We start from the raw sequence: 18,193 nt of genomic DNA on the forward strand, positions 1-18,193 counted from the left end.
CCGGGCGGTATTTTCGAGGCTTTCCCGGTCTCCCTTAACCTTCCCTCGAGGCGTTGAAGCTGGGCCTTTCCAGCCCCTGGGAAGCCACAGGTCCGCCCGGACTCCGGAGATTGTCGCGGGGCCTCGGTCTCCGCAGCCAGGATGACATCCAAGGTCCCTTCGGCTGCAACGACCCCCTGTACACTAGCCTCAGGCATCACCTTGCCTCCCGCTCCCCCCATCCCTACGGTCACCCTGGCGCCCGCAAAGCTGGCTCGCTCCCTAACACGTCTAGCTCGCACACACTACTGCAATCCCTGCACTGCTTCCAGCCAGCCCAGCGTGCCGCACTCACATTCTTTACCTCAACCTCAAAGTTCTAGTTCACCCATCTCCTCCTGAGCGAAGGGACAGACTTCTCGCCCATGCTATTGGTAGGTAGAGCAGTCCCTCAGAGAAGAGGCCGGGCCAGGTTCCCTCTGGAGGGTCTAATTGGCCTTCTTTACAGTCACTCGGCTGTATCTAGCTTGCGATTGGTTTTCGTTGGAAGAGGACAAGGGTTTGCGTTTCTCGGCCTCTATCCCTTCTAGTGGAGGGCCGACGTCCCCGCCTCCTGATTGGACCTGATTGGCTCCATCTCCACTCCTAAGATTTGTGATTGGATGCGGCTGCGCGGGGCGGGCCGGTCTGGAGAGTAGGCCGTTGGCGAGCACTCTATTCTAGTCCCCCTCCCTTCTCTCGCCTCTCTTCAGCGCCGGAGTCTCCACCCCGCCGGCGGGTTCTGATTAGCCACTTCCGACGCGTCTCGGGATCCCGATTGGTCCGTCGGGTCCCTGAGCCCGCTTCCTCCCCCTGGAAGCGACTACGGCGGCTCCGAGGAGGGGGAGGGGCAAGGAGGGACGGCCGGTCCCGTCAGTCAGGCAGCGGGAGCCGCCGGGAGCGGATGGCGGCGGCGGTAGCGGCCTCTCTCGCCGCCGGGGGTGAGGAGGCGGCGGCCACGACCTCCGTTCCAGGGTCTCCGGGTCTGCCCGGGAGCCGCAGTGCAGAGCGGGCTCTAGAGGAGGCCGTGGCCACCGGGACCCTGAACCTGTCTAACCGGCGTTTGAAGCACTTCCCCCGGGGCGCGGCCCGCAGCTACGACCTGTCAGACATCACCCAGGCTGGTGAGTGCACCCGGCTCCGAGCCCGGCCGGGACCCTCATTTGCATAGCCCCGCCCCTCGCTTGTTTCTTCCCGGGCCCGGGAGTCTGGCCCGCCCCATCACCTGGCCGTCGGAGTTCTAGATTCTGCTGATTTGCATAAGTCTGCCACCACCCCCTCCCCACCTTAAGAACTACTAGACAATGAGCGCTTTTCTGGTTTGCACGGAACGCTCAAGAATCTCTGGCCGAGCGTCGTGAGCGCCCCCCTACCCCGCCCCGCTTCTCTTTATTTGCATATCTGCGCACCTGTAGAATGGTTCTGCCCCTCACCTGCTTGGCTCATTTGCGTGATCTCTTCAACCTCAGTTCTGATCGTTCCATAAAGCAGCCCTCACGAGCCCCCCCCCCCATGACTCCTTTCTCTTTCTCCACTTAGTCTCCAACTCTTTCCCCTGTTCCACCAAAGATAAGAGCAGCCCCAGGCCCCCGCTTCCATGCGTTTGCCCCTGACAGCCCCAAGTTTCTGTTTCCTTTGCTTGTAGTCCCGCCCCCTAAGGCCGCTGACTCTCTCCATTCTTCCCCCAGCCAGCCTGTGGGAAAAAAGCAAATCTCCCACCTCCCCCAACTCTTTTCTCCGCGAGCTCTTCCTCCTATTATCCCTGACTCCTTTATCTGCGACTCCTCCTCCTTCTTGCGTGTGTGAGGTCACTGTGGAGCCTGTGATCTCACAGAGACCCTAGAATTCCCATTTCAGTTTCTGCTTTCCCCACGGGGGAGGGACTTGAGGCAGCTGCTGAAAGGAGGGAAATCTTTATCTCCCAGCTAGGAGTGCTGGGAAGCTAGAGACGGCCCAACTGTCCTTCCTAGTCCCCCACCCATAGGATCCCTCCACCCTGGTGTCTGTTGATGGTAGGGTGCAGGGACTCCACTGTGACGAGTGAGTCAGGCTCAGCTGCTCAGGAGGCAAACTCTGACCTTGGGCTGGCAGCTGGGGGGTGGGGATTGGAAGAGGGGCGGAGGACTGCATTCCCAAAGCCCCACCCCAGCCGAGCCCAGGGTGGGACTTGGGGCTGGATGAGAGTGTCCCCCTGATGCCACTGCCCTGGGACTGCACTGCCCCCCTAGCAGGTGCCTGCTCGCCTGCAAACACCCTAGTGGGCGCCGACGCACACTCTTTCCTCGACTGTTCTGGAGAGAACCAGTTGAAACCACTCCCGTTGTCTTGGGTTGCTAGGTAAACTCACTCGCCCACTCTTCGGCGAGTGAGTTCAGGGCAGCCTGAGTTCAGGGCAGCCGAGAGCCACTGCTGTCCCTCTCAGTCTCCCCGAGCCGCCTAACCCCCCAGCTCCAGACTGACCTCAGCAGCTGTGTGACACTTGCCGTCTGTTCCCTTTCCCCTCCCCCTTGCTTGTTTTTTGACAGAGACCAAATGTTATTCTTTACTTCCTTAGGGCTCTGTCTGTGTGAGTGGACTCCTGGGGAAAACTCCCAAGACCTCCCGGGCCCCCTCCCAGCTCCCACCCCCTCTCCGCCTCCTCCCCCAGCATTCCGGCTCAGGGTGCAGCCCGTTCTCCAGGGCAAGCGGGACAATCCCAGCTTCCTGAGAACCTCTCTCTACCCTGCTCTCCACACAGGAATCCTCAGTCCTTTCAGGGCCCAGGTTCTAGGCCAGGTGGGTCTCTCTCGTCCAGAACTCTCTCCTCCGGCCCCTCTCCCCAAGCAGGGTGCCTGTAGCTTGGGGTGGAAAGAGGAAGTGACAGGAACCCAGTCTGTTGCCCATACCCTGCTCTCCACACTTCCTTGCCCTTCAACCCTGATGGACTAAAAACTTCAGCTCTGCTGACTGAATCTTGTGGAACCTCTCCTCCTGCTTCCGCAGCTCTTTCTGAACCAGCGTTTTCCTTGCACGTGTGCTGTGTGGAAGGTCCCTGCTGTCCCTTGGACTCGGTCCCCGGGCCCTGATAGTAGGATGAATCCTGAGGTGGGGGGAAGGGCTGCTCTCACAAAAGAGAAGTGCAGCTCATTCTCTCGCAGACCGCATCCTGTGCCTCCTGTGCACCGCTCCTCCAGCCCCGCTCCCTTCCGCTCACTCGCTCTGAGCTTTTGCCCCCGCTCCCTGGCCCGCCCCATCACAGCTTGCCCTCCACCCCCCTCATCCACATGCGCGTGCAGCACACACATTTGTGGATGCAGAGGAAGCGGGCAGGTGGAGGGGGAGGGCGGGAGGACTGCATCGCATCCTCCCACCCTCTCTGGAACTGTCTTCTCCTGTGACAGGTCTTTTTTCTGTGCACACCAGGGCTGGGAGCAGAGAGGGTTCTTGGGGCGTCAGGCTGTCGTCCGCCCTGGTAAACACAGGGCCCAGAGACAGAACCTGACAGGTTATTTCTACTTCATTTCCTGTCACAAGACTCATTTCCTTGGGGGATATACCCCCGCTTCCCTTCCCCTCGGCTTTTGCTTGCCCCTCCGTGGAGAGGGCCCTCTAAGAAGCTCACCCAAGCTCTGTTCCCTGGGACTTCCCCAGCAGGCCCTGGGCCCCTCCCAATACAGGCTGGGCAGAGGGAGCAGAGACCCGGGCTTGTAGCAGTCTAAGCAGTGAGAGCCTCCAGACTGGCAGGAACCCCGTACTGGACGCCTTGCACTGGTCTAGCAAGCCGCTGGTTGAGATAAAAGGATGCTAGTAGACTCTCCCGTCCTTTCCGCCCTGTCCACTCCTCGCCCGTGCCCAAGACTCGAGGCAAAGGAGCTGGTCTGAAGTCCGGGTCAGCAAGAGAGGAAGTAGAAGCAGGCCGTTGAGACTGTAAGAGGGCAGGAAGGAGGCCAGCTCTGAGGAAGGTGTGCCTGGGACTCCACCTCCCACCTCCAGCTTGGTCCATTTGCCTTTCTCTCCAGGTCCTTGGGAATCTGTGACTTCATAGTCCCTTGGACCTGGCTTGCTGATCCCAGGGGCTGGTGAAAAACCGGTGGCCAGTGTCAGGTCTCCAGAGCCAGGCTATGATAACCCTTGGTGGCCAGTGTCAGGTCTCCAGAGCCAGGCTATAATAACCCTTGGTGGAAAATAGGTAGAGGTTGGGAGACAGGGCGCCTAGGAGGGGTGAGCTTTCTCGGTCGTGTCCCCCAGGGGTTGTTCATATTCTTACCTTGAACCTCCCAGCCCATCACCTTGCTAGTTCCTTTGGAGCACCAACCTTCTCCTGTGACCTTTGCCTTCCACCTCTCCAGGCATCACAGAACAACAGAAACCACAAGAGTTATAGAATCCAGCCACCCTTACAGGATAGCCCTGCATTTGTGCGTTTGAAGATGGTGTTCATGGCTCGCCCCCTTCCCCCAAGTCTAGGCTTCTCCAGCCCAGAGACCCCAAGGCCTTTGCCTTCCCTTTGCCGCTCTGGCTACGCTTGGAATGGGCTCCAGGTTACGGAAGGCTTTCTTCTTGCTCCAGAGGGTCCAGGTTTATAGGTCTGATTCCTTGGCTCTGGGGAAGTTCAAGGTCTTCCTGTCCAGGGCTGGGTCTTTGCAAGCTCTCCGCTGACACTTGCTTCCCCTAGACCTGTCCCGGAACCGGTTCCCCGAGGTGCCAGAGGCAGCGTGCCAGCTGGTGTCCCTGGAGGGTCTGAGCCTCTACCACAATTGTCTGAGATGCCTGAACCCAGCCTTGGGGAATCTCACAGCTCTCACCTACCTCAACCTCAGGTAGGGAGGCAGGGCCACTGCAGGGTAGGGGGTGGCCCTTCTCGGCCCCAAGTACCAGTGAACAGCACCCTGAGTGACCCTCCCGGTGACCCTGAAAGGACAGCGCCATGCCTGGAGGGTGAGCCCACTGCCCTCCTCCCTCCCACAGCCGAAACCAGCTGTCATCGCTGCCGCCCTACATCTGCCAGCTGCCCCTGCGAGTACTCATTGTCAGCAACAACAAACTGGGGGCCCTACCTCCCGACATCAGCGCCCTGGGAAGCCTGCGGCAGCTCGTGAGGATGGGGAGCAGGGTGACAAGAGGGACTGATGAGCCAGGCACTAGGGACCTCTGGGGGGCGGGGGAGGGCAGGAAAAGGAGGGATGCACCCTAGGGGAAAAGCCGAGACTAAAGCAGGTGGCCAGGTCCAGGAGGTGGTTTCTGATGCTCGGGGTCTGTGGCTCCTTCCCTACTTTCCTCATCCTAGGATGTGAGCAGCAATGAGTTGCCATCTCTCCCAGCGGAGCTGTGTGGCCTCCCTTCCCTGCGGGATCTCAATGTTCGGAGGAACCAGCTCAGCGCCCTGCCTGATGGTGAGGAAAAGGAAGCACTGGAGGGGTGTGAGGATGTGTGTGTGTCTGTGTCTGTGTATCTACCTTGGAGGAGTCACAGACAAGGAATCTTCAAGGAAAAATAATGCCTTAGTTGCCTAGGGTTTTGCAATGCATGAGACATGCTGTAAATTATTTTCTTTGCTCTTGACCAGCAGCCCTCTGAGGCTGGCAAAGCATGGGTTATTAGCCGTGCTTGACAAATCTGGGGAAGGGTACAGGAAGGGGAGTGGTGAGTGCATTGGCACCCTGTAGAATTTCACAGTCAAGAGGAGCCCTCAAGGTCACCCAGTGTTACCATTTAGCGCCCACGAAGCTCTCAAAACCTGAGTCAGGTGAGGTCCTGTGCTGCCTCCCCAGAGATTCTGAACCAGTGAGCTGGAGCTCAGGCAACCCCATTTTAATGGGCTAATTGTGATGCACCCGACACTTGATAGCCTTTGCTCCAAAGCAGGCACACCTTCCTTTATTCAGCCAGCATTGTTGTGTGTGTGTGTTTCCTGTGTTTTAGGTGGGGAACAGGTAGATGTGAGTGATGTCACTCAGATCTGGGGCCAACTCTTAAGATTTAGTGGCTTAATGGGGAGAGACAAGCAGAGGGAAGCGCTAGAACAGGAAACTTAGCGCCGTAGGGGCTAGAGGGAGCCGTGTGGCTCTGCTCAGGGACCCGGGGAAGGCCTCAGTCAGCCCAGAGGTGCAGCAGGAGCTGACCTTTGAAGGAGAGTTCTCCATCCTTCTGCAACCCAGGCAGAAGCAACCCTGTGTGTAAAGCACGGAGGTCCAGCACAGACGTGGTTAGAAAGGCAAGCCAGGGCTAGGTGGGAAGGCTGGGGCCATGCTACCCATGGTTTTGAAGAACAAGAGAGGGGAGTCAGGTGGCCATCCATTTTCTCTAGGCTCCCCCCCACTCCTTCTTTCCTTCTAAGACAGTAGGGGTACAAATAAGCATTTGATCAGGGCTCTCTCTGGGCCATAAAAGAGACCCCAGCAAAATGCCCTGGGGGCCCAGAGGAAGGAGCAATAAATTCCAACCTAGTGTTTAGAAAGATTTCATAGAAGAAATGACCCTTAAGCTGAACCTTGAAAGATGCATGGACAGAAAAATGGGGTTCTCCTACCTGAGCAGACAGCATGTGGAGAGGCCCAGAACAAAGGGGGTGGAGGGTTGTCTGATGTGGTGTGAGGGTGGGCAGCGAGGTGCGAGACATGGGCGGAGCCAGATCATGAACTCCTTAACCAGGGAGGGGTGCTTGACCAGAGAGCAGTGATTTTTTCTTTTCTTTTCTTTTTTTTTTTTGCTTTTTCCCCAAAAAAGTTGCAACAAATACTCTTGGGTCCATTTCTTTGTTCAGGATTAATTTCTAGAAGTGGAAGTTCTGGGTCCAAACCCAGAATATTTTGAATTTTAATTGATGTTGCTAACTTACACTCTAAAAAGGTTGTACCAATTTATAAGGCAGAAAATGCTTTTTTTTGGATACATAATCTGAATCTTTGCTAACGTGTTGGGTAAAACATGTTTTAATTTTCATTTTTTAATTCTGTGAAGTTTAGTTTCTAACTTGCTAATTTTGGTTTCTAGCAATATTCATTCTCAATTTATTACCTCTTTGAATTTTTAATTTTAGCCATTATGCTTGATATTAGATTACTCTTTTTTGTAAAGAGCAGCCAATTCTTGTTCTGTCATTGTAACATCCCATGCAATGTTACTGAAGATCAGAAACAAAGTTTTTTAAGGTCTCAGACCTTCTCCTTTAACCACCAAAAAGGTAGTCTTGTACCTGCCTCTTTACTATCCCTGTGGAATATCCTGGATTTTTCAACTTATTGATTCCTGGTCTGAGTGAAGAGAATTTTTTTCAGAAGTGTGATATAAAGTAATTCCCAGTCCCTCTTTTGATCTGATTCTAATACCTGAATGCTAGCTCTTCTGTTTATAATCCATCTCTGACCTTGCACCCATCTGCCTAGCTCCTAGCTCTATGGGCTCTGGTTTCAGCTCATGCTGCCAGGGCGCTCTCCCACTTCGGGCTGTCTTGGTAGACGTTCTGCCCTAGGCAGGTGCTGCTCACCTATTCTTGACTCTTGGTGGACATTCAGGAAGTTACAGCAAGAAATGTTTCACAGATGGTATCTGATACAGTCTAGTTAAGATTAATGGGGAATAAAAGTACTTTGCTTAGAAATAATTATCCACAGATCTAAAGTCAACAAAAGTCTCTACAACAAAAAATACATAATTTTTTCGGGGGAAGGAGGAGGCTTGAAATAGATCAGAAAACACTTTCACGTTAATTGTTCTTTTCATATACTTCAAATTTGTACTTAATGCCTTTCTCCTCCTGGACATCAGAAGGAACACCTGGATATTCTGAGATAAGTTTATATTTTTCCAAATCAATTTCTGGAAAAAATGTGTCACTTTCAAATTCCTGCATGGTCCTTGTCACAAATACTCTAAGATGGCCTGGCTTGTTCATGGCTTCCTTATAAACAGAACTGCCTCCCACTATCCGGACCATGTACACTTTATTTGTTAATTCTGGTCGCTCAGTAAGTTTTAAGGCATGATCCAGACTTCTGGCAAGAAAATGAGCTCCCTGTGGAGGTTCCGTGAGTTCTCTACTGAGAACTATATTAATTCTGTCCTTTAAAGGTCGATTCTTCTCTGGAATGGAGAACCAGGTTTTCCTACCCATAATCACCGAATTCTGTTTCCCTTCTACTGAAGAGGTTGTGGTCATTCTTTGGAAATACTTGTATTCGTTCCTGAGCGAGGGCCAGGGCAGGTCCCCGTTCTTGCTGATGCCCATGTTCTGGGACACAGTGATGATGCAGTTTAGCGGACGAACCATGATAGCGGCAGAAAACACTTCCGAGCTAGCATGTCACACTGACACGGGGATTACCTGCCAGCTTGGCGCGAAATTTTTCAGAGCAGTGATTTTTATTCTTATTCTGTGTCTCAGGGCACCACTAATCCAGCTGTGCCTTTCTGAGAAGTGGAGAAGGGTACCCTCTCCTGCGGGTGGGCCAGGGCTTGGCTAGTGGAGCGCTGTACGGTCGCAGCAGCCCCCTCTCCCCGTGCCTTTGTGCACGGTGCAGCCCGCTCACCCGCAGCAGCCCCGCCTGCAGATCCTGGAAGGCTTTTGAGCAACGCGGTGGCACAGCTTGGTTTGGGCCCTGTGACGGACACTTGAGAAGGAGGAAGTGGTGGTGGGGTGGGAGGACAAGGCGAGGGAAGCACGTGGGGTGGGCAGCAGCTGAAGTTGGTCTGAGCGGGAAGAGGAGCAGGGAGGTGGGTCCTGGGGAGTGCCCTCAGCCAACCAGGGCGGAGGCGCGGCGGCCCCAGGGGTGACCCACTAGCCAGAGCAGGGGGCAGAGGAAGTGAGCACAAGGCCCCGCGCCGGGGCATGCTTCTAACTCTTCCCTCACCCACCGCCAGAGCTGGGAGACCTTCCTCTTGTCCGCCTGGATTTCTCCTGTAACCGTGTCTCCCGCATCCCGGTCTCCTTCTGCCGCCTTAGGCACCTGCAGGTCATTTTGCTGGACAGCAACCCCCTGCAAAGCCCGCCTGCACAGGTGAGGACGGGCCCGAGAATGGGCAGGAGTTGGGGGCATAGGTCCCTTTGGTAGCCAAGCAGGATCTGGGAGGCCCCCCTCTCTTCCCCTAACTACCCCCCATGCGCCTCCACATCTAGATCTGCCTGAAGGGGAAACTTCACATCTTCAAGTATTTGTCAACAGAGGCTGGGCGGCGCGGGGGGTCTGCACTGGGGGACCTGGCCCCTTCCCGCCCCCCGAGTTTCAGCCCCTGGTAAGTTTCAAGTGGGAAGGAAGGAAGCCCCTGGATACTTAAACCCCTTCCTAGCACCAGGGACCCCATGGTTTCTGGAGGGCGGATGACGGGGTTGCTGCCCAGAATGGAGCTGACCAGCTCTCCCTGGCTGGCCCCAGCCCCGCTGAGGACTTGTTTCCGGGACGTCGGTATGACGGAGGGCTGGACTCAGGCTTCCACAGCGTTGACAGTGGCAGCAAGAGGTGGTCTGGAAATGAGGTAAGGGCCTCCTTTCCAAGGATCATGGGGGATCTCAGCCCCAGGGGAGAACCTCTGAGCCGGGACCCTTCGCCTACTACCTCTGAAGCTCAGAGTGACTGGTGATGGCTGGAGTCCTCTTCCTTCGCTCGCCCAAGTGTCTCGCGGGGAAGGGCTGGCTCAGCAGCAGAGCCTGGGGCCCTGAACCCCATGGGCCCCGGGACTCCAGAGAGGCTGTCTCCTATCTCTGCATTTCTGCATTTACAGTCAACTGATGAATTTTCCGAGTTGTCGTTCCGGATCTCAGAGCTGGCCCGGGAGCCTCGGGGACCCAGGGAGCGGCGGGAGGATGGCTCTGGTGTGTAGTGGGGTCACGGGCTAGGGGCCGGGGGGCGGGGCATGGACGAGGGCCTAACGCCCGCATTGGCTCGCTGATGCGCACTGCTCTCTCTAGCTGACGGAGACCCTGAGCAGGTTGACTTCATCGACAGCCACGTCCCTGGGGAGGACGAAGAGCGAGGTGCCGGCGAGGTGAGGGGAGCCCGCGTCCGCCTGTCCATCCACCATGAGAGAGCTGGAGGAGGGGAGCCAGTGCAGGCTCGGGCAACCCCCTCAGCCCCTCTGCTGTTCTTTCTTCAGGAGCAGCGGCCACCAGAATCGAGCCCTGTGGCAGGGGATGGGGAGAGGGCACCAAGCAGCAGGTACCCGGAGCCACCTGAGGCGGCGCCTCCTCCCTTTACTTACTTCATCGCCCGCCCCACCTCTCATCCTGCCTCTGCCCCGCAGGCGGGAGGAGCCGGCAGGGGAGGAGAGGCGGCGCCCAGACACCTTGCAGCTGTGGCAGGAGCGCGAGCGGCGGCAGCAGCAGCAGAGTGGAGTGTGGGGTTCCCCAAGGAAGGACAGGTGTGGGCGTGGGAGCAGCTGCCCTGGCGGTGAGGCCTCCTGAGCTTCCCTGCCTCTCGGGGTTGGCGGAGCCCCGCCTGGCACTGCTGACCCCACACCTTCATTTTCTAGTTTTCCGAAGCTGGGGGTCAGGGCTTCTGGCGGGGGTGCTGCCGCCTCATCCGCTCAGGCCACCTACAAGTATGTGTCCTCCTGGACCCCGCCTCTCTCGGTCCTCGCCTTACACGCCCTTCCCCTGAGCATCCCCTCGATTCCCCTTCTGTCTCTCCTCAGCGGCAAGCCCAAGTCCAATGCCACCCAGCTGGGAGCTTCGGGGGGGCAGGGTGCTCCCACCCCCGCCTCCACCTCCCAGGAGCCCCTTCCTACAGCGGGACCAGGTGGGACGGCGGCGCTGGGAGGAGGGTGCGGGCCTGTGTATGTGGGGGGGCGGGTTGAGACCTGGTGGCCTGAGGGAGGAGTAGGACACTGAGGGGATGCTTCTCCTGCCCCCTGGCTCCGGCCTCCAGCAACCGCACCTGCTCCCCGGCCACTCAGCTCCATTCAGAGACCAAACAGCTTCCTCTTCCGTTCTTCCTCTCAGAGCAGCTCAGGTGGGTCTTCCCTCCTCCCCAGTACTAACCCGGTGCTAATCCAGCACTAACCCCGGCGCTGGGGCTGTCCCTTCTGGCCTGGGAGTTCTCTGGTCAGTTGTCCCATTGTGTTGAAAATCCCACAAGCACAGAGGTAGGTGATGTGGGTGCCAGACCCTGCGACCGGGCTGCAAAGTCGATGGTGCGTAGTGGAGGCGGCCCCACACCCTCCTCTCTCTCCAGGCCCTTCCTCACCGGACTCTGTCTTGAGACCTCGGCGATCCCCCCAGCTTTTGGACGAAAAGGAGGTGATGGCTCAGCTGCGCCAGGTATGAGAGGTGGGGTCTGCGTGGGTGGAGCCTGGGCTCCGCGTGGTGCCTGGAGGTTCCCGGCTTCCCTCAACAGCCTTTTTGCCTACCCTGGTACCTCCCCTGAGACGGAAGGGGCAGGAGGGCGTTCCCTGCTGACCCTGACCTCTCCCCCTCCTTCCCCTGCCTCCCAGGTGCTTGAGTCCCAGCTGCAGCGGCCCCTACCCGAGGACCTGGCAGAGGCTCTAGCCAATGGGGTCATCCTCTGTCAGCTGGCCAACCAGCTGCGGCCCCGCTCCGTGCCCTTCATTCACGTGCCCTCACCTGCTGTGGTCAGTTGGGGCCCAGGCAGGAAGTAGGGGTTGGGACGGGGCCTCCTGGGGCCTCCCCCTTACTCTCTTTTTCCTTTCTTACCCACCCCCAGCCAAAACTCAGTGCCCTCAAGTCTCGGAAGAATGTGGAGAGTTTCTTAGAAGCTTGTCGAAAAATGGGGGTGCCTGAGGTATGGGGGTGTGTTCTCAGGGGCCCAGGGCTGGTCTCTCCTATAAAGGGTGCAGTGTCCTGGGCTCAGCGGGGCACCCTGCATGGATGGCAGGGTTCCATTCACGGGGGTGTCCGCTTCTCAACAGGAAGCACATCCGCCAGCCCCTGTCCCGCATGTCTCCCCTGCATGCCTCCCTTCCTTGCACTCTGCATGTCGGCGTGGCTCTGGCCCTGGCACGTGAGGGCAGGGGGTGGGAAGGATTGTCCTGCTGCTGCTGCTGCTGCTGCTGACGTCCTTTGTCCTTGTCCATCTGTCCTACTCTCCCTTCCCAGGCTGACCTGTGCTCGCCCTCGGATCTCCTCCAGGGCACTGCCCAGGGGCTGTGGACCACCCTGGAGGCTGTGAAGCGGGCGGGGGGCAGGTCCCCCCCGCCCCTCTGGCCCCCCTCTGGTCTGGGAGGCTTCGTCCTCTTCTACGTGGTCCTCATGCTGCTGCTCTGTGTCGTCTACACTCGGCTCCTGGGTTCCTAGGACCTGACGTCACCCCTCCCCCTACCCCCTTGCCCTACTTCTATTTATAAGACTCCTGTGCAAACCCCCTTCCCCGCCGGTGGTGCCTTCAGCCCCTACCAAAGACACTAGTGAACCCCCCTCCCCTCATAAACACTGACCTCAGAGGCCCCACTCTGGTGCCCCCAGACCCTGGGTCCCCAGCCTCTGGCCACCCTCCTGTAGCCCCTCCCTTCTCAGTGCTGATGGTGCCTTTTAAGTCCTCTCCCTGCCCTGCCCTCTGCTTCCCTAGAGGGTGGGTCTTAACCTTCCTTCTTGCACCATCCCCCCCCCCAGCTGCTATAGGGGGCTAAATTATCTATATTTTGTAGAGAGAACTCTATATTTGTAGGGGATGCAGAGGCCCAGGCTGGGTCTCTGTCTCTTGTATAAATTGTACAGACCGTGGCTGCGTGTGTGTGTGTGTGTGTCTGTGTGTGTGTGTGTGTGTGTGTCTGTATGTGTGTGTGTGTGTGTGTGTGTTGCGTCTGCTCCTGCTGTGCCGGGGGCCCATCCCTGGCCGTGTCTCCTGGGCTCTATGTGCCAGCTTGCCTACTCCAGCATTTCCCTCTGGAAATGGCAGGTCTGTCCTTCCCTCTGAGCCTTGGCCCCCTGTGTCATCTCCCTTCTGTTATCCTCTGGCAGCTTCCTTGTATCTCATTTGTCCCCAAGCCATGTCCAGGGTGCCCTTGACCCTTGCCTGCTACATTCTGTCAGCTTCCTTTGCCCAGGCTCCTTTAGGGTGTCTCCCACCCTACAGCTGAGAGGAGGAGGTGACAAGGGGAACTTAACCTGGGCCCCTCCCTGTAGGAGTCCCTGTGCCAGCCCCACCACATCCTGGAAGAGGAGGGGGCCCCGGGAAGGGGCCTCCCCTACATCGCTGCTGTCATCCATGCACTGCTGGAACGGCCTTAGGGGTTGAGGTCGGGGTGCAGGGGCCCGACCCGGCGGGAACCCCAGGAACAGAGAAGACAGCCACACCTGGGCTCTGCTCTCTAGCGAGGACTGGTGAGGGCGGCCTCGGGCCTGGCCCTGTGCCTCGGGCACCTGTCTGCCCGGGAGCTTGGAAGCAGGCTGGCCCAGCAAGGCGCGAGGCCGCCTCTGGGCGTGGTCGAGGGTATGGGATGGAAGACTGGGGGCTGGGTGTCGTGTCACGTGCAATAAACGGAAGCCGGAAGCCCTCTAGGTTGCCCCTTAGCTGTGTGTGTGTGTGTCTGCGAACGAGCGGTGTGTGCTGGGGACGGTGTAGCTTCCACGTGCGGGCGCCGCAGTTCCCTCTGGCCGTTTTCACCCTTCCGTGCGGCCCCGCTGTCCGCGCCGCCAGGAGGCGCTCGCGGGCTCCCGGCGGGACCGTGCGCCACGTGGCCCGGAAACGCGCTGGACGCCTGCGCCGCGAAGCCTTGAGAGGTGGGCCGCAAGCTGGGCGCGCAGGGCAGCGCGGGCCGCTGAGGGAGGCTGCGCCCGAGTGGGAGCCGGGAGGTGCCAGGCGGGCGGCGCGGGGCCCTGACCTGCCCTCCCCGTGGACGCGGCATGTTGCCCTGGACCCCCCGGCGGTGGGGCGCGGGTGAGGAGCAGGCGCCCGAGGAACAAGGCCCCTCGGCGGGCAGCGACCCCGGCCAGGCCTGGGACTCTGGAGAGGAAGCCCTGCGGGAGCCAAGAACAACCCCACAGGACAGGTGAGGGGCTCTGCCAGCGGCACTTGGGCGAAACCCGACGGGGGCCCACAGTGTGAGAATATCTCAGTTGTCCCTAGTAGCGAAGAAAGGGTATGATCAGCTTCCCCGCACCGGGCACCCTTGGCCCGGCCTTGGAAGTATTCAGACTTGGAGCAGGGAGGTGATTGCGGGAGGCTGTGACCGAAGCATCTCAGTACCGCCCCTTCCCAGTCCTCAGCCCTGGTCCCGAAGGCCTTCCTGGACCCAGAAAGAGCAGCAGCTGCCTCGGCCGCCCCCAGGCCTGGCTGCCGAGCGGTCACCGGGAACCCCAGGTAGGTACAGGGTCCTGCCATCTTTACCCCCAAGACCCTTTTACCGACTCCTGAGCCGATTTTAATCTCTTCAAGTCCTCCCCCCCCAGTTCCCCTTCCCCCCCAGATGACCTGGGAGGTGGCCCCGTCAAGGATGACCCTGCTGGCGCCACAGGACCCCAACTGTGAAGCTAAACCGGGACCTCAGCTGGTGTGGGTGAGTTGGGGGTACCTGTGGCACCAGCCTCGGGTGGGGCAGGGATGCCTTGGGAGGGGGCTGAAGCTCCAGGAATCTTTCCCATCCCTCCACAGGGGCTCAGCTGTGAGTCAGGCACCTCCTTCTCAGGCCGGACCTTGCGCCATCCCTCATTCTGCCCTCTGTACGAGGCAGCCTCAGGCAGAGGCCTCAGGCCCAGTCTAGCAGGACGTCAGAGTGGAGAGCAGGTGCCCAGGGATGCAGGTATGGCCCTTGGTCCCCTCAGGCTCCGCGGAGAACCAGTGCAGCGCTTGCCACCCTAGCAGCTTCTCCTCCCCAGGGTTCCCGGTGATGTGCCGTGAAGATGTCTTTCTTTCTGACCATGTGCTGCCCTGTGGGCAGCGTGTTCCCCTGTACCGGTCTCAGGCCCGTCAGCAGGTGAGCACTCTTCCTGCCCTGGCCTCACCCCAGCCTTCACGCAGGGCTCGGGGGGAGACACTTGCCTCTCCTTTCTCCTCAGGTGATGGGCTCTCTGAAGCTGCTGCTCCCACCCCCAGTCATGTCCCCCAGGGTCCTCCCCACTCCATCGTCTGGCTGCTCCACCGCCTGGCTCAGTGGGCCTGAGCTGATCGCCCTCACTGGCCTCCTGCAGATGAGCCAGGGGGAGCCAAGACCCAGCTCCCCGGGGGCTCCCATGCCCCCTGCTGGCCCCCCAGACCCTGCCTCTGACCACCCAGGTGCCAGTGGTGGCCAGAGCTGTTCTCACTGCATGGACCCATCTCTCCCACGGGCCCCAGACAGCCAAGGTCCATAGCCCCTCTGGGGGAGAGTGGGCCCCTTACTTCCCCAGGCAGGTTCTGTTGACAATAAACAGTGTTGGTTTGCAAACAGGCTCCTTGTGGCAGATAGCAGAGTGGGGCGAGGAAGCAGGGATGGGGTCTCTTCTTCCACCACGGCTTTGGTTGCTCTCCCCTCAGATTCTTGTTACTCATTCCCCCTACAGTCGGGCAGGGGAATCCATGGACCTAAGACTTTTCCAGGCTCACCCAGCAGGGAAACTTTAATGGGGGTGGGGTGCACAGTATAGACCCCTAGACTAGATTAAGTATATTAGAAGCAAGGACTCCATCAGTTCTGCCAGGCCCGGGAGAAGGAGAATTGTGTGAGCACGTAGCTGGCGTTGGGAGAGGCAAAGTAGGGGGTAGGGGGTGTCATCACTTCGGGAGGGCACTAGTGTAAGATACCTGTTGCTCTCATCCTTCTTGCTCTGGGGTCCCAGGAGTTCAGCCGACACCAGGCAAGCACAGCAGGTGTGTGTGGGGGGGGGGGAGGGGTAGATCTCTGTCTTCGTGGTCGTCATCATTGGAGGCAGGGTGTGGGGCCAAGGCTGACTTGAGACTCTGGAGCGATGCTGCAGGAACTCTGGGGGGAAACAGAGGGTCAGGGCTTTGGCTGAGAAGGTCCAGAAATTTGTAGGGGTTTTAAGGGGGGAAGAGTTCTAGAATTTTCTCCCTTAAAAGAATCCAACTTCTTGGGGAACCTCCTCCCGAAGACTTCACAGGTGCCACAGTTGGAAGGGGCAGAGCCCTTAGGCAGCCTGTCCTAAGGGGCAGCTCAGCGCTTCTGCTGGTCACACGTCCTAGGGGACATCTGGGCTGTAGAGCCTCTCCATCGGGCAGAAGGGGATTATGGGGTTCAGCGGGGTGGGCAGGAAGGCATTCTTAACTTTGCCCTTTTTTTCTTCCTCCACTCCCGTCTGTCTCTCCATCCATCAGCTATACCCAGGGGCCACGGGGGTCTCCTCACCGGGGCCTCCCCGAGGTTCTGGAACTCGATGTGTGCGTAGCTGTGTGGGCGGTTCCTGGCCCCGGGGGCGTCGCCTTGCACCTCCAGGGGAGGGACCAGGTCCAGGTCTACATAGTTGAGGCCGCCGTCAGGGATGTCAGTGCCCATTCCTATGTAGTCGGCGGCCGCGTACTCAATGCACACGTACTCCCCGGCTAACTCTGACGGCGGCTGCAAGCAGCGCTGAGCCCCTGCGGATCCCCAGTCGTCTCCCACGCCTAGATGAGGGCCTTGGAGCCCGGGTCCAGGCTCCCCGGCCCCAGGCCTGTAGGAAAGAGGCAAGAAGCTCGAGGAAAAGGACCGTGGTGCACAGAGGCTCATGGACACATATTCAGTGACTCCTCCATCCTGGAGCAGCTGGTGGGAAGCGGCTTTGGCTGAGGCAGGAAGGCCCGGGGTTGCCATCACCACGTAGCCACTGGCTTGGCCGCCCCCCATGGGTTCGTAGTCACTCCTGGCTCCCTTGGTTATGTAGACCCCGCCCAGCTCCAACCCCTCGGGGTGTGAGGCTGCTGCCCCCGGCCTGGCCAGGGTCTTGAGGGTTGCTTGCTCGCTTCTCTCACTCAGGCGCCCCGGACGGTACAGGCTGCTTGATTGGGCCGCAGAGGCTGGGGTCTCATAAGATTGAGGGACAGAGGGTGTGGAGGCGCTCGTCGGGGGCTTTCTTGGCAGTGGCTGAGCCCTGCCGCCGGCACCACTGTCCCCGATTTGTTTCATGGCGGCCAGGACAGTCTCGTGAATGCTTTGGGCCACGACGGCGTCGGGCGCCTGTAGCCACAGCTCCCCGGGACCCGTGGGTGCCGAGCGGCCAAGCTCCAGGAAGAAAAAAGCGCCGGCATGGCCACAGCGGCGCACGCTGAGCAGGGACAAGCGCAGGGCCGGCGGCGGAGATGGCCGGGAGGCCCTGGAGCTTCTGCCCCCGGGCTTCCGCAGCAGGCTCAGTACCCCAGAACCCAGGCACAGGCAGTAGTCGCCGCTGCCCAGGCCTCGTGCCCGCCCCAGCCCCTTGGGCCGCAGCGTCACGGGCCAGACGTCCTGAAACGGAGCGAGGATCCAGGCCCCGGGGTCCTCGTGGGAGTCGGGACCTGGAGAGACAATGGTCTGGTGACAGGGGCTCCCGGGCCGGCAGGCTGGATTCACTGTGGCCCGGGAACTGAAAACGTGTAAACCCTTCACGTTTGGTCTTGATTTCGGAGAGCGGGGGAAGGGACAGACTACGGATAAACCAAATCCACGATCATCCACCTCCCCCGCACCCCCCCCCCCCCCCCCCGCCGGGGCTCGGGCCTCACCGGCGGCGGCGGCGCGCGCCTGGAGCAGGGCGCTGTACCACGCCTGCTGCTCCGCCTCGCTGGCCGCCGCCACGCCCAGGCTGCGGTCGCGCGTGTACAGGACGATCAGGTGTCGCTGACGCGCGTCCACGCGCTTACTGATGGTGCACGCGCCCTCCAGGCTCACGCTGAACTTAGGCGGCGCTCGGCCGGCGCGGAACTTCTTCTCGCTCTCGTAACACTCGAGGCGCTGCGGGTAGGCGCGGAGCACAAAGAAGCGGCGGCGCTGGGACTTCTGCTTCCGCAGGTGGCCGCAGAGCCGCACGTCAGCCGGGCAGGCCCAGGGCCGCGGCGGACCCAGGGCCACGTCGGCCGACTCGAACTCCGGGGTCGTCGTGGGGCCTCCGGGCTTCATCCCGGACCCAAAGCAGTAAAGTGTCCGGAGCAGGGGCTGGAACGGCAGAGGTGGGGTAGACGTAGCGGCCCCTGGAGAGGGGGGCGGCATCCTGACAGGCGACCACCCGTCTTGATGCCCAGCGTCTTTCCCCCCACTCCCGACTTGAAGTTTGGGGCAGGGGGTCCGCACCGTGTGCCCCAGTGGCTGCCCGGTGGCCTGAGACACCCGAGGCTCCGACAGACTCTGAGGCTTGACCCCT

At 59.6% G+C, this 18,193-nt stretch overlaps 4 protein-coding genes across 5 annotated transcripts; 2 read left to right on the forward strand and 2 right to left on the reverse strand.

Annotated features, from left to right (window-relative positions):
• The first annotated feature begins 899 nt into the window (after positions 1 to 899).
• On the forward strand, positions 900 to 13,204 carry LRCH4 (leucine rich repeats and calponin homology domain containing 4). 2 transcript variants are annotated; one of them, XM_060032338.1, is made up of 18 exons: positions 900 to 1,142; positions 4,673 to 4,817; positions 4,966 to 5,092; positions 5,285 to 5,390; positions 8,857 to 8,993; positions 9,113 to 9,228; positions 9,369 to 9,468; positions 9,715 to 9,805; positions 9,902 to 9,978; positions 10,087 to 10,148; positions 10,234 to 10,350; positions 10,462 to 10,530; positions 10,624 to 10,727; positions 10,857 to 10,940; positions 11,163 to 11,248; positions 11,422 to 11,559; positions 11,652 to 11,729; positions 13,070 to 13,204. In XM_060032338.1, the coding sequence occupies exons 1-18, from the start codon at positions 923 to 925 to the stop codon at positions 13,172 to 13,174; spliced, it is 1,962 nt and encodes a 653-aa protein (XP_059888321.1). In that variant the 5' UTR covers positions 900 to 922; the 3' UTR covers positions 13,175 to 13,204. The 2 variants fall into 2 exon arrangements, with proteins under 2 accessions (XP_059888321.1, XP_059888320.1); XM_060032337.1 differs by lacking the exon at positions 13,070 to 13,204 and adding an exon at positions 12,044 to 12,395.
• Positions 7,661 to 8,266, reverse strand: LOC132438880 (dihydrofolate reductase-like). Its single transcript, XM_060033176.1, has one exon. It carries the CDS (start codon positions 8,264 to 8,266, stop codon positions 7,703 to 7,705), a length of 564 nt encoding a protein of 187 aa, XP_059889159.1. The 3' UTR covers positions 7,661 to 7,702.
• Positions 12,592 to 15,303, forward strand: SAP25 (Sin3A associated protein 25). Its single transcript, XM_060032339.1, has 6 exons — positions 12,592 to 13,935; positions 14,146 to 14,246; positions 14,336 to 14,442; positions 14,538 to 14,685; positions 14,762 to 14,859; positions 14,942 to 15,303. Exons 1-6 carry the CDS (start codon positions 13,790 to 13,792, stop codon positions 15,233 to 15,235), a joined length of 894 nt encoding a protein of 297 aa, XP_059888322.1. The 5' UTR covers positions 12,592 to 13,789; the 3' UTR covers positions 15,236 to 15,303.
• A 160-nt stretch (positions 15,304 to 15,463) lies between these two features.
• LOC132438881 (insulin receptor substrate 1-like) lies at positions 15,464 to 18,096 on the reverse strand. The gene is made up of 3 exons (XM_060033177.1): positions 17,559 to 18,096; positions 16,228 to 17,351; positions 15,464 to 15,843 (listed from the first exon to the last, which is right to left on the reverse strand). The coding sequence occupies exons 1-3, from the start codon at positions 18,040 to 18,042 to the stop codon at positions 15,781 to 15,783; spliced, it is 1,671 nt and encodes a 556-aa protein (XP_059889160.1). The 5' UTR covers positions 18,043 to 18,096; the 3' UTR covers positions 15,464 to 15,780.
• Between the last annotated feature and the right edge of the window lie 97 nt (positions 18,097 to 18,193).

The sequence above is a fragment of the Delphinus delphis genome, chromosome 15, assembly GCF_949987515.2.
Source record: "Delphinus delphis chromosome 15, mDelDel1.2, whole genome shotgun sequence".
NCBI lineage: Eukaryota > Metazoa > Chordata > Mammalia > Artiodactyla > Delphinidae > Delphinus > Delphinus delphis.